The 13,703-nt window shown below is 43.8% G+C and overlaps 1 protein-coding gene across 1 annotated transcript in view; it reads left to right on the top strand.

Annotated features, from left to right (window-relative positions):
• The window catches only part of MYO3B (myosin IIIB), a 417,036-nt gene that overhangs the window by 51,341 nt on the left and 351,992 nt on the right, over positions 1-13,703 (top strand). The window contains exon 7 of the mRNA XM_036023317.1: positions 4,782-4,927. Coding sequence (XP_035879210.1) covers positions 4,782-4,927 — 146 coding nt within the window. The remainder of the gene's footprint in view (positions 1-4,781; positions 4,928-13,703) is intronic.

Raw genomic sequence — 13,703 nt, 5'->3', positions numbered from 1 at the left:
TATCCACTTCACATCCCAGAATCGTATGCTTGCTCTAGTTAATTTGCATGGAGAGGTTAGTTTTTCTGTTTGAGATACAACCCCAGAATTATGTATTTGGAAATCATGAAGACATAGAATATTAGGGCTGGAAGGGGTAGTAGGGATCATTCATTCCCACCTTTCCTTGTTATAGATCTAGAAGGTGGAGTCCCTATAATCAAAGAAGCTTCAGCTCAGAGTTTTCAAGGGACTGGTCTAAAGGAATCCAGCTGGTAAATAATGGAGTTCAGACTTTGTGATCCTATTCCAAAGATTTTTCAACATAGCTTTCCTGATGAGGGCCACAGATTGTTAGGTTTTCTATTCACAGCACTGGATTAAGATAAATACACCAATTTGTTCAAGTCCTGATGTACAACCTAGTATCCGCTTCTGGTACTTACATCTGTGTATTAAAACTACAAATATTGACTAATTGTGCTGGCAACCAACAATAGGAAGATTAAAATCTATAGAGTTCTGAGATGTAACATACATTTACTATATTATAAAACTCTATGTAGCCACTGAAAATATGTTAGTATTTGATTATTACCGTTCATATATTCTGCTTCTGGTCTTAATGGAGTTTTGCTTTTAGTGTTGTACATGTGGCGGGGGTGGGGGGGAAGTGAGGTCCTGAGCGCACAAGTGACTTTTTTCTATACTTGGTTAGGCGTAACACTCAGCCCCAGTTTGAACTTGTAATACCGTCTATCACTGACTTCTCCTGACTCCTGTTTTTGTAAATGGCACCATCATCTCTCTGGTCCTCCAGGGTCAACATACCAATCTTCCTTGGTGTATCTCTTTCCCTGACTTCCCATATTGAATCCTTCTCCGAGACCTGCGAGTTTTCCCTTGAGGTCTCCCACACACCTATTTTATCATTTCCATTCATTCCACTGCCACCAACATCATTTATACTCCTATGATAGAAGCAAAAGGCTCAAGGTAACAGAGAATATATACTTGCTTTGGGCATGGCTGCTCCTTAGGGTGGTAGAGGTGAGGTGGAAGGGTGTGAGAGAAGAGGTATTTTGGTCCTGGACCTGTGTTAATGTCATCTAAACCTACCTCTCCATCCCTTTAGTATGACTTACAGAACATGGAAAACCTGGTCCAAGGGCAGTGCACTAACTTACCATCACCACCCTTTCTCCCTAGCAGAGCGTTGTAACAACTGATTCAGAGAGCTCGTTGAGAGGTCCCCTTCTCATGGGGCCAAGGGACCCAAAGACCAGTCAGCCATCTATGCATTCTTAATTCAGCTTTATTTCACCTAGAGAGAAAGAGAATGATAAGCTCCGGAGAATGAGGTCACTTTTTCTCCTAAAGAAGTCGTTGTAGACTTCGGTATTGGATTGATAGGGAATCTAATTCTAGGACGTGTTGACCTTCAGTGCCTTCTCTTACAGTGCTTCCTTAAATCCCATCACACACCAATCCTGAAAGAGAGACTCCCTCTGAGAATATGGAGTTTAGGTGACAGAACTCTAAAAAAAACCTAGTTAGTTTGGTCAAAATACGAGTGCAACACTCACCACATTATGATTTGTTCACTTGTATCTTCTCTGCGTGTGTTCAAATTCTGTCCTTGACAATGACTGATGGTAGGCTCTGGGTGAGCTGTTTACCATATTTTTAGGACTATGAGATCCCCGGACCATAAGACACACCTAGGTTTTAGAGGAGGAAAATAGGAAAAAAAAATTTGAAGGAAAAAATGTGGCAAAATGTTTAATAACAACAAAAAAATGTTTAATAACATGTGACCCCGCTCCACTGCTGCCCTCCCCCCACCACAGAGAGCCAGGTAAGCTACATTTGGACTATAAGACACACCCCCATTTCCCTCCCAAATTTGGGGGGAGTGCGTCTTATAGTCCAAAACTATAGTACTTGTGCTGTCCCTCAGTTTCCACACCTACAAAAGGTGATGATAACACCTATCTCGCAGAATGAGTATGAGGGTTAAATTAAGTGTGTATGTTTGGCTTCCTCTTCCTAGGGCCTAATGCTTTGCCTGGCTCCTAGGTACTCAATAATGATTCATAAATTATTTTACTAGGGAAATTTCCTATAACCTTCTTTGGAAGACTGAGCTTAAAGAATTTTGTTTGTCACAGTACAAAGCTGAATTTTGGGAAGAGAATTTGGCCAAAGGGTACTTTTCTATTAATCAGATGGAGCTGATGATAGTATCTGTCTGTGAAGAGAAGTTGAAACCAAATGAGTGTTTTAAATATTTTATGAAAGCACTTGAGAAACCTTAGGATATCAGTCTTGCACTTGGACAGGTTCTTGGAATTGTCTTCTGTGTCCCGTCTAAAATGGCTAGAAGTTGATTTGAATTTCTTCCCGGAAGTTGTGGACCATGTTACTAGACACTCTTTATTGTCTTGCTTCTCCTACAGTGGTCTCCCTCTAATATCCCAAGCATTTGGCGCCTGTGTCCTTTATTGGACATGCTAGTATGCATTGTCTTAGGACAGTTATAGTGTCATGGTTTGCCATTTAATTATTATAGCTTCACTTTAAATTTCAGTTGGCCGTAGCTCTTGTTGGGGAAGGATAGAGTCTTATTTCTCTTTCCCTCAAAGGAATGTATAAAAATGGTCAACTATTTGTTGATTGATAGGTCTAAAATTCTGTTAGTCCCATGTGTTTGGAAATGTCATTTCTGAAAGGGAAGGTGTTGTATAGCCCTTTCTGAAGATCTTTAAAATAGCTAGTTCCTCACCTGATTGCAGGGGATGAAAGCAAGGCCTTCAGGGACAATTGAAATGGCCTTTGCTTCCGAAATTGGGATTATTTGAACTTTAGTTTGAATGCATGTTTGAAAATAATGTGTTAAAAGTATGACAGGAGATTCTATGGCAGGATAGTTTATTCAGACAGTGGTGCTGCGATCAGACCAAGGAGGCAGGTACACAGAATCATTCTTCAATTCAGAAGCCAGGAGAGAGGGTAGAGGCAGTTATGGGGGAGGGGCACTGGGTCTCAGGCACCGTGGTAGGCGCATTTGCCTGGCTCTGCAAGTGCAATTAACTGGGTCTGGCAGAGGGCATATTTACTAGTTTTCTGTCACTGCCATAACAGTATCACACATTTAGTGGCCTAAAACAGCACACATTTGTTCTCTAGGTCAGCATTCTCTAAGTCCGATGTTGAGAATGGGTCTTAGCCGGTTAAAATGAAGTCTCCATTTGGAAGTGTCATAGGCATCTCAAACTTAATACGTCCCAAATGGAAATCCTGCTTTCAACCCAAACCTGCTTTTCCTACTATCTCCCCCACCTCACTAAAAAGCAATTCCGTTCTGAAATTGCCCAGGTCTGAAACTCTGGACGCTTCCTCAACTCTTCTCATAAGCCCCACTGAGCAAATCTGACTGGCTCTGCCTTTAAAATTATGTAATTAGAAACTGATTATTTCTCTTCAACTCTAGTTTGGATTCCTGCAGAAGCATTTTAAACTTGCTTTGCTCTTCTACTCATCTTCCGTTTTAATGTGCCTTCTGTGCAGCAGTCAGGGTGCCGCTGCTAACACATAAGCCAGATCCGTCGCTCCTCTGCTCCCCAGTTGGCCCATTTCACTCAGAGTCTAAGCCAAAGGCCTTGGGGCCTAAGAGGGTAGGGAGGCCCATCACTCTGGCCCCTCCCCCATGCTTATTTACCTCATAAGCTGTTCAGACCAATACATCATCAGACACTCAAAGCTTCCTACCTGTCTGTAGCCTTGGGCCATCCTTGGTCATGGAGGCAGATTTTGGGTCAAACGGGGCACCTGTTCTTCCACATCCACTGGCTCACCCTGCCTTCTCAAAACCCCATGGTGATGGCCACCAGAGTCTGAATGGAGGGGCTTTTTCTGTCTGACTCAAAATGTTGCTAGAGTCCTGGCTGGTGTGGCTCAGTGGATTGAGTGCCAGCCTGCAAACCAGGGGGCCGCTGGTTTGATTCCCAGTGTAGGGCACATGCCTGGGTTGTGGGCTGGGTCTCCGGGAGGGGGCGAGTTAGAGGCAACCACATACTGATGTTTTTCTCCCTTTCTTTCTCCCTCCCTTCCCCTCTCTAAAGGTAAATAAATAAAATATTTAAAAAAGAAAATGATAGAGGTTTCCCTACCAGGTTCCATGCTCCCCAAACCAATGACAAGCCCAGGGTCATCTTCTGGTTCTGTGGCTCTTGTGCCCAGTCAGAAGCGGCAGCTGCTGGGGGCATACAAACCAGTCATTGGGGTCTGAAGAGGGGGCAGAAGTTCCTAGAAAAGGGGAATTGGAGGGAGTGGTTTCTGTTTTATGTTAACTATCAGTTTTCCACCATCTTTCTGCTCAGCTGGCCACCCCTGGGGATTCTGTGGAGGAGACAAGCGTCTTTGAGAACAAGTGCTCCTCACTACTGAATTCAGCAGCTGGGAATGAGGTGCAGGGTGCAGACAAAGCCTTTCCTTACAGGATGTCAGGGTAGGCACAGGAGGTATTCACCCTGTACTGCCTCTTGCACTGTTCCGGTACCTCAATGGTTTCAGCGCATGTTTTTTGAACTGAACTGACACATTTTTAAAGTTAGTGAATCTATTAGATGATAAATCGATCACACACACACAAAAAAAGCCTTGAAAACACACATCGTATTATTACTTGAATTCTGTATCAGTGTAGCCAAGGGAACTGGGAAGGGGCTAAGATCGGCCAAGGGCCTTTTAGGACATCTGAGGGGTTGATGTGTAATGAATGTTCTGCTTTTGTCTGATAGGTTATCGCCTGTGAGCAACAGTATGACTCTTCCTATGACGCACGCTGTGACGTCTGGTCCTTGGGGATTACAGCTATTGAGCTGGGGGATGGAGACCCTCCCCTCTTTGACATGCATCCTGTGAAAACGCTCTTTAAGATTCCAAGGTAGGACACAAGATGGCGCTCTTGGCTCGTAGGTTCTTTGTGAAAGCAGCTGTAGCGGGAATGACAGTTGTAAACAATCTCCAAATCTGTGAAAGCCTGCTTGTGAAATGTACAGTAGTTCTTTTGGGGGGAGAAAAAGACGAAAGGGGGAAGACGACATTGCTGAAAGATAACATATCCCAGGGGACAATAGGACTTTGTTGTAACAATTGCGTATTTTCAGCATGTACTCCAGTTTTTGAGATGTTCATTTTTGGTGCTTTGGATGAGAAGACTACAAATGCAATTTTGGATTAAGTAATCTGTCTAAATACTGTGTTATATTTTTAATTTTACAATTATTTTTTTGTTTGAATCTTTCTTGAATATTCAGGAAAATTTGGAGATAAAAATGTGTATCATATTTTTTTATCCACTCAGACCAGCACTAAAAAATATTTTTAAAAAATGTTACATCAGTCATATAACTGTCTCTCCATCCCTTAATTTCTGTCTTAATGGAAAATTGTGCTGAAAGAGTGGTCTGTGTGGAGTGTGTTTAAATGTCAGTATATTTTCCATTGTGTGAATTCATTAGGGATTTGTACAAGAGGTTTGGTTGTTTGTCTTTCATCAGAATCCTGCTGGTGTTCAGCCAGCTGGAGAAGCCATCAGGGAGCTCCTTCCCAGCCAGGCTGCAGGTTGAGAGATTTGTACCTTTCACATTCCTCCTTCAAAAGGGAGGCCCCAGGCTGGCTGGGAGCCCGTTAACCACTTCCACAGAACAAGTGTTAACCTTTCCTTATCTGCACAATCACACAGCTATCACAGCCCTTAAAAATTTCTCCTGATTGCAATTTGCATTTCTGATTAGGTCTATTTATATGCAGATGAGGCTCTGTGGCGTTCATCATCATAATGTTATGTTTTATACCTAATCCAGATGTGAACAACCACCCACCATTACTCCAAAAATGATTCCCACTCAAGACAGGGTTGGTCTTTTCGCCTTTTCCAAAGTACAAAAACAGGTCACGGTGATTAGAAGAGCAGACAAAGCTCCTGGCTTTTAAGATTAGTAGTCTCATGGGGGGAAAAAAGTCTGCTGAAGGTTTAGAGCGGTGTAAAATGCAGGACCACGAAACAGTATTGTGTACAAGTAACAAGTCAGGATACAAGAAATGGTGTCTGGGATGATTTGTGTGTGTGCCTTGATTTTTTTTACAAATGGTTTACTCTTCAGCATTTATTTAACGTGGCCATATAGTTTTCCAAATATCAGAATTAAAGTGTGGCTTCTGATTAGTAAGATATACTGTATTTTTTGGACTATAAGACGCACCCCCCCAATTTGGGAGGAATAATGGTTGTTAATGCTGCTGTTGAGTTCTGTTTACATTTACACTGGTGAAATATTACATTATTTATGTTATTAAATGTTTTACCACATTTTTTGCTTCAAAATGTTTTTTCCTATTTTCCTCTAAAACCTAGGTGTGTCTTATGGTGTGAAAACTAAGGTTATGTACTTTTGATAAGAGGTCGTCTACTTGGGTATATATTTTTCTTTTCTTTTTTAGTATGTGTTTGCATACAGACCAGCTGTCCAAATATTTCACAGGGCGGTAAATGCGAGGCAGCTTAGCAGGGCTATGTGTGCATGTTCAGGTTGACTCCTCTTCGCTTGCTTCTGTGCCCAGCCCAGCCTCTGGTCTCTAAGAATCTCTACACTCACTCCTGTCACTTCTTGCATCTGGGGAGACACCTTCAGATCTAAAACACAAGTAACCAAGCCCCCCACTGTCTGCCTCAGGACAAGGCAAACCGCAGGAACAGGGTAATTGCTAGGAAAGGATCTGAGGGGCGACGAGAACTTCTTTCTCTCCTGTAACCTCCTGGCCTTTTCCCATCTCTTGGTTCCTGTGCAAGCGACAAATCAGATTGAACGAGGGCCGTCAGCAATCAATCATCAGTAAGTGGCTGGCTCCTCAGTGCCATACTGGCCATTGTCACAACCTTCACAGCCAACTTGACATTCCTGGGCAGGAAGGACGGAAGGTTTTCTTTTTTAAATGAAGCGTATTTGCACATACTGCCCAACTTTTATACTCACCAGTTTATTTAAAAATTACCCTGTGGATTAGAAATCATGCAGTTCTCTTATGAAGGACTATGGGTTGACCATGTGTGTCCATACTGTCTTAATTTTGAGTACTACAAATGTATCTTCTCAGAAGAGCTCTTTGATGGAGAGTGGAGAAATGAAACATTTACATATTTTAAATAGACACTCCTATTATTTACCTGTGTGTTTCATGAGGATCTCAGTCTCTCTTATTCTCTCTCAGTATTTTCTTTCCAAATGGAGAAAAGCAAATGATGCTCACACAGACCCCTTGAATCCATTTGTCTTCAAAAGTTTTTCTTCCTATCTGGTTGTGTGTTTTCATTCTGTACTTCTCCTTAGGTAAACACTGAGTCTACTTCAGGGCACTCTGGGAGCCAGAACACTGCCGTGCTGCTTCCTCCTCTGGCCTTCCTCACTCGCCTCTTCTCTCTAACCCTTTCCTTGCTGGAAATAAATTGAATAAATTACCAGTAAGGGAAGAAAAGAAAGCCTTGACCAAGTCAGGTAAGAAGTGACTTTCACAAGTTACAAAGGACTTACGAATTAATGAAGTGCTGCTTACATGTGAGGTGAGAGCCTCAGATGTCAACAATGCAGGTAATTGCACAGGTTCCCTGGGCACTGTCAGAAAATCTGAAGCGAGGCCCCCCTGGATGTGGTTGATTTGTCTGCACACGAGTGTCCTTGCTCGTCCCCTCTCTGCCTCCACCCACTTCTCCTTCCTCTTGACCTTCACTTTAGAAGATGACACACGGAGCATTCGTGACCTGTCTTTGAATGCTGTGTGACTCGAAGTCTCTCCGACATTGCAACCCCACAGAAATTATCTTCTGATTGGCAGAGCATCCACTCCTTCCTGAACCTGTCAGCATGTGTCATCTTGTCTGATGCCTTTGCTCCCAAACAGTCACCCCTCTGACAGTTGCTGCTCTGTTTGCTGGAACTTTTTCTAGGAGTTAGAAGAGAGGAAAAGAATGAAAACAGTTTCTCTTGGTATCCGTGGGTTTGACAACCCCACTCTCATGACTCTCTCCTGAGGACTCCTTTGAAATTCCAAGGTTTCAGAAGGATCTTGAGGATGACCTGCATATATTTTTCACTTAAAAAAGAGATCTGTTTCATAGATGTAATTGCAAAAACCCCATAGAGTTAGAAGAAATATGCAGTTATGTTGGTCTCTTGGCAACCAGTTATCTCTTCTTAACTTAGAGTCTTTGTCTAATGACCTATTTGACCTCCACAGGTGGGGATCCGGAAGGCAGTGGGGACCTTAGGATGTAGGCAGTGTGGGACAAGGACTCAGAGCTGTGTTTCCTGCATATTCATTTGGGGCCAGGCAGTGGCTAAGTCTGTCCAGTGCCTTACTGCACATTGAGTTCTTCCACTTCATTCCTGTGGGAAAATGTGGAATGTTTTCAAGATTCCCAGTGGAAATGTCCTAGGCCACAGGCAGGTGGGACAGAATGGCCTGAGCATTCCAGTCCCAGAAGCCAGTGCTTTTCCCTTCCTGCAGAGAAGTCTCCCTGCAGCACACGATTGGAGGAAAGGAGAACTCGTAATAATTACCAGTTCACATTTGGGCTTTCTTCACCAGATTTCGGTTCTTCCAAACTGTGCCCAACTATATTAGTTCCCTAGGGTTGACACAACAACGTACCACAAACTCGGTGGCTTCAAACAACAGAAATGTATTCTCTCCCAGTTCTAGAGGCCAAAGGTCCAAAACCAAGATGCCGGCAGAGCCATGCTCCCTCTGAAGGCTCTAGAGGAGAACCCTTCCTTGCCCCTGCCGGGTTCTGGTGGGTTCTGGTGTTCTTTGGCTCATTGCACATCCCTCCAGGCCCGGCCTACATTTTCATGTGGCTTGCTTCCATGTCTCTGTCTTCTTCTTTTCTGTCTTGTCCAATAAGGACACTTGTCATTGGATTCAGGACCCATCCTAATCCAGGATGATCTCATCTTGAGATCCTTATCTTAATTACATCAGCAAAAGACCGTTATTCAAAATGAGGTCATATTCTCAGGTTCCAAGTGGATATGTCTTTTGACAACCATAATTCAACTCATTATGTCAACCAACTTTAATGTTTACCAGACTCTCTGAGAAACCAATTTGGGCACAAAAGGAAGGACAATTAGCCGAATGATGATGTAAAAATAGTAACTGAGGTTTATCTAGTGCTCACCATGTGGCAGGCACAGCTCTATGTGTTTCAGAACATGAGTGCATTTGGGACCCATGGCGACCTTGTGAGGTAGGCAGTGTCACCACCCCTTTTTCTAGGGCAGAAAACTGGAGGTCCAGGGCAGAAGCCCCTGGGGATGCACCTACATCGGAAAAAATGATATGAATCTGAGAAGTTTGACTCCAGGACCAACATGATTTGCAACTAGCTAGAAAAATCAAGCCCTTTCTTAAATTATGTGTTTTTATCGATTAATTATGAATTGAGCACCCAGGGAACTGGATATAGAAATGACTGGACATCCTAGCCTTTAAGAAAATTACGGTCCAGATTTTTCTCCCTGCTCCCAATTTTAAACTTCCACTGTAAACCTGAGAGTCAGAATTTTGTTAGCATTAATAATTGCATCAGTCAGGGAGTGGAAGAATAGAAATCAACAGTATTATCATAGGTGAACACATGCCCTCCTCTGCTCGTTGATTTATGACCCTCAAATCAGAAATCCCTCCCTTTGCAGACTCCCCTCAAGCAACTGTCTTTCAGTTCCTAATTTAGAACACTTCAGACAGGTGTTTAAACTAAAAAAAATGCAGAACATGTGTTATATAAAAGCAGCGAGACATTTCAAGTCATCATTATCGGTACCCAGAAGTTTCTGTCCCGTTCTACTCTCCGTGCACAGCCTGCACCTGCTGCATCAGGGCTATTTCTGGCAAAGCCAGCATCTCTTCCCGCTTCACCTCCTTGTTCCTTTTCGGTGAGGAAAGCTCACTCTGGTCTTGTGCTAAATGGAACTCTGTTTCTGGCATCCGGAGTTGGAAAGCTTTTTCTCCTGGAAACTATATCAAATGATTATTTAGGAGGAGGCTATATAACACCTGAGGTTTTCACTTTGGTTATGTTATTAGACTCTTGTGGCCAATCGGAATTTTATGGTTGAGTCTGAAGACTTCGCCTCTCTCTAGAACTTTATGCTTATGGGGTAAAAAATGCGTTTGAAGCTCTAACCTATCCATTTACCCAAGTGCTTTGAAACACAATCTGCTGGGAGTTTGGGCATGCCAGTGCCTTCTACCTAGGAAGGCAGAACATCACTCTAAGTCAGGCTTGGGTTGAGTGCTTGAATTACAAGATGAATAAGACAGGGTTTTTCTTCTCTCAAGGAGAAGATAGTTTTACGTTCTCTCTTCCTATTCAATAGCAAAGGTGAACTGGGCAGAAGTTGGATTGTAAGAAAGAGGCACAAGGAGGAGAAATATAAAAGAATATTCTTGGGCTGCCCACATGAAGTGGGTGGCAGGACTCAGGCTACATTGTCACTTGAAATATTGTGAATCAAACAGAAAGGTTTCTTTAGGGACTCAATGCCTATAATTGACTCTTTTTTAAAAAAAAAATTCTTTTTTAGACAGAGGGTAAGAGAGGGAGGAAGAGGGAGGAAAACATCTACATGCAAAAGAAACTTCCATAGGCTGCCTCTCTGGGTACGCCCCTGTGGGGACCTGGCCTGCAACCCAGGCATGTGCCCTGACTGGGGATCAAACCAGCGACCTTTCTGTTCGCGTAGTCCCTTGCTCAACCCATGGAGCCACACCAGCCAGGGCTATAACTGACTCTTGTTCTGAAATAGAATCCTTGGGTTGGATTTTCATCTAATTTCTTCTGAATCAATTATTTTTTAAAGGTAAAGACTCCTTTTATTCTGACTTTTCTAATTCACAAGCCATATTGTTCCTACACGGGGAGCCTGCTCCTCAGCTGGGAGAGGATGCAGAGGCAGCAGGAGCCCTGAGTCACCAGGAATTGTCTTACTATTACGAAGTTGTCACAGGACATTTTCCCTCAGGGCTGTGAAACATAAGGAAAAGAGATGAAAACTAAACTATTGTTGTTAGAATGTAATGAGTGAGGGGGGTGGGTGTGTAATGGCACAGTAAGGCCGGATTTGCCCCAGGGAATTCTGGTTTCTCCTCACCAACCCCGGTCACTCAGCTATTGGTCTTTTGACAACTGACCCTCACAATCTCAGCTTCACCCATAAAACAAGACAAGCTAGGATTTTTGCATCATTTAGCATATATTGAGTGCTCAACAGCAAAAAAAAAAAAAGTTTTTGAAATACTCCAATAGAAAAACAGTAGTCTTTTATGACTCTTTTTCTTTCTCTGGGAGATTTCTAGTGCATTTTATTGGATTGTGGTCCCTATTCCTCACGACGTTTCTGGGGGTGCCCCCATCCCCTGGGGTTTTCTCTCTATTTCTTTGGGAACACAGTAGCTGGAGGCAGCTGGCAGAAATGCCCCAGAAGGCTTCCACTCTGTGGAGCATGTTTCCAAACTCCTCTTTAATTTGAGTGGAGCAGCTGGGGCTGTTAGTTCCTGCGGAGGTGCAGCTTGCTGCACGCCTCGCTCCCCCAACCTCAAATTCCGGCAGGTAGGGAGAGTTTAATTTTTCAAGGTTTTATTTGGGGATCAGATGCAAAGCAGGTGCATGCCTTCAGGAACTTCTAGCCCCTGTTAATCCGTGCTGAGTAAGAAGCCCACCAGGAGAGAAGGGAAAGGCGAGAGAAGGAGCCGAGTTGACTTAGAGCACTGCGAGTGCTTTCTCCCTCTTACTCTGATTTCATTGTGTTGGCACCGCTCATTTTGGCCAATCCCACCTTAGCTACTAAGTGATGGGAAAGATGGGCAAAGGGGAGGCAAGGAAACAGAGCCCAAAATAGAGCTGAAGGGTTTGAGGCACCTTGGTTTCCTCTTGACTCCAGAGAAAATGAGGGAATAAAGATGATGAATAGTTATAAATTGCCTTCATGGGGTGGTCTAGTGGTGGGGCAGAGGAAACACAGGATGAAGAGAGAGAAGGTGGTCCTCTGGGAGAAGGCTCTGCACAGCTGGGGCTGTCCCTTCCTCCAGAATCAGATGAAGCCAATGTCATCAGCAAGAAAATACAGTGTAGTGGTTAAGTATCGGTGTTTGTGTTAGTTATCTACTGGTAGGTAATAAACCATCCCCAAACATAGTTGCTTAAAACAACGATCATTTGTTATTTGTCATGAGTCTGTGGGTTGTTGAGTTGGATCTTGCTGGGCTTACTCATGTGTCTACGGTCAGCTGAGGATGTGGCTAGGGCTGGCCGGTCTGGGATGGCCTTGACCAGAGGGACTTGGCTCTGCTCCATGTGGTTTCTCATCCCCAGCAGGCTAGCCAGGGCTATTCTCACCCTGGTGACAGGGTTCCAAGCACAAATTCTGAAAGAGGTATAAAATTGGGCCATTTTTGCAATCAATTTACCACAGTGTTCTACAGTCAGCCTGCATGGGTTCAAACCTGAGCCCCACTCTCACCTTCAAGCTGTGTGAACTTGACCAAGTTGCTTAATGTCTCTACACCTCAGCTTTTCCCTCTGTAAAATGGAGATACAAATAGATTCAGCCTCATCAAGTTGTTGTGAGCAGTAGCGTCAAGTGCTCAGAACAGTGCAGAGTAAGCATTTGACTTTGGGTGCTACCAAAGAACAAATCTTAAGGACAAATTTATATTGTAAGAGGTTTGCTTTCCCTTTAGTGCAAGAAGTGAAAACTTCCATTCAAAATGGCCACGAGATCAATCATTTGAAAGTTTATCTAATTGATTGATTGATGATGATGTGGGGAATTAAGAGAGAATAAAGACTGATTTCTTAGCAAATCTTTACTACTTCCACTGCACCTGTCTGAAGGACTCTGTCATAAATATCAATCATTACCATTTCTTTAAAAGACAGATTCCTAAGAGATGAGAACACTCCTCCACCTGCCCGCATACACACCCGGGAACATGATGGCAGGAACTGCCCGTAGGGGAGCAAAGATGGCCTTAGTACCAACTCCCATTTGGTCTACAGTAGGTGGTCATGCTGTCCTCCTCTGGAGGGAACCGAGGCTGCAGGGCTTTGCCACTCCTGTCAGTTTCACCTTTGTGGTGGCATCGAGGCTGGCGGAGGAGCTGTGTGATGGGGGCGTGGCTGCCTCTCTCTTCAGGGTCCCTTCAGCCCCCTTGGAAGGTGCAATGTTCCCTTGGTCCTGAAAATTTCTTGTCCCCAGGTAAAGGTACCATAGTAGGAGTTCTAGACAGAGGGCACTGACTCAAGATTGGGTCTTACTTTGCTCCCATTTACTCCACCAAGGAGCATGATTTTTTTTCCAGTCCAGCTTGGAAAGGCTAAAAACTTTGGTAAGGGAGACAGAAACCCAAGCTAGGTGAGGGGATTGTAAGGAGAGCACTCGGTTGTTCCAGGTGAGTTCAAGTTTCTTGGCTGGGAGGAGTGATACCCCAGGTACTGAGAGAATATACAGGTGAGACTACTGACTCCCTGCCAGTGATCTTGGAGGAATCCTGGGGAACAGGAACAGTGTTAGAGGAGTGGAAAGGGGAGAATGGGCTTCAATTCTTCAACACAGGAAAGAAGGCAGAATCTGCAAACTACCATCTGGTGAGCTTAACTT

Source organism: Phyllostomus discolor, chromosome 4 (assembly GCF_004126475.2).
Source record: "Phyllostomus discolor isolate MPI-MPIP mPhyDis1 chromosome 4, mPhyDis1.pri.v3, whole genome shotgun sequence".
In the NCBI taxonomy this organism is placed as follows: domain Eukaryota; kingdom Metazoa; phylum Chordata; class Mammalia; order Chiroptera; family Phyllostomidae; genus Phyllostomus; species Phyllostomus discolor.
This window is presented reverse-complemented; position numbering and strand designations above follow the sequence as displayed.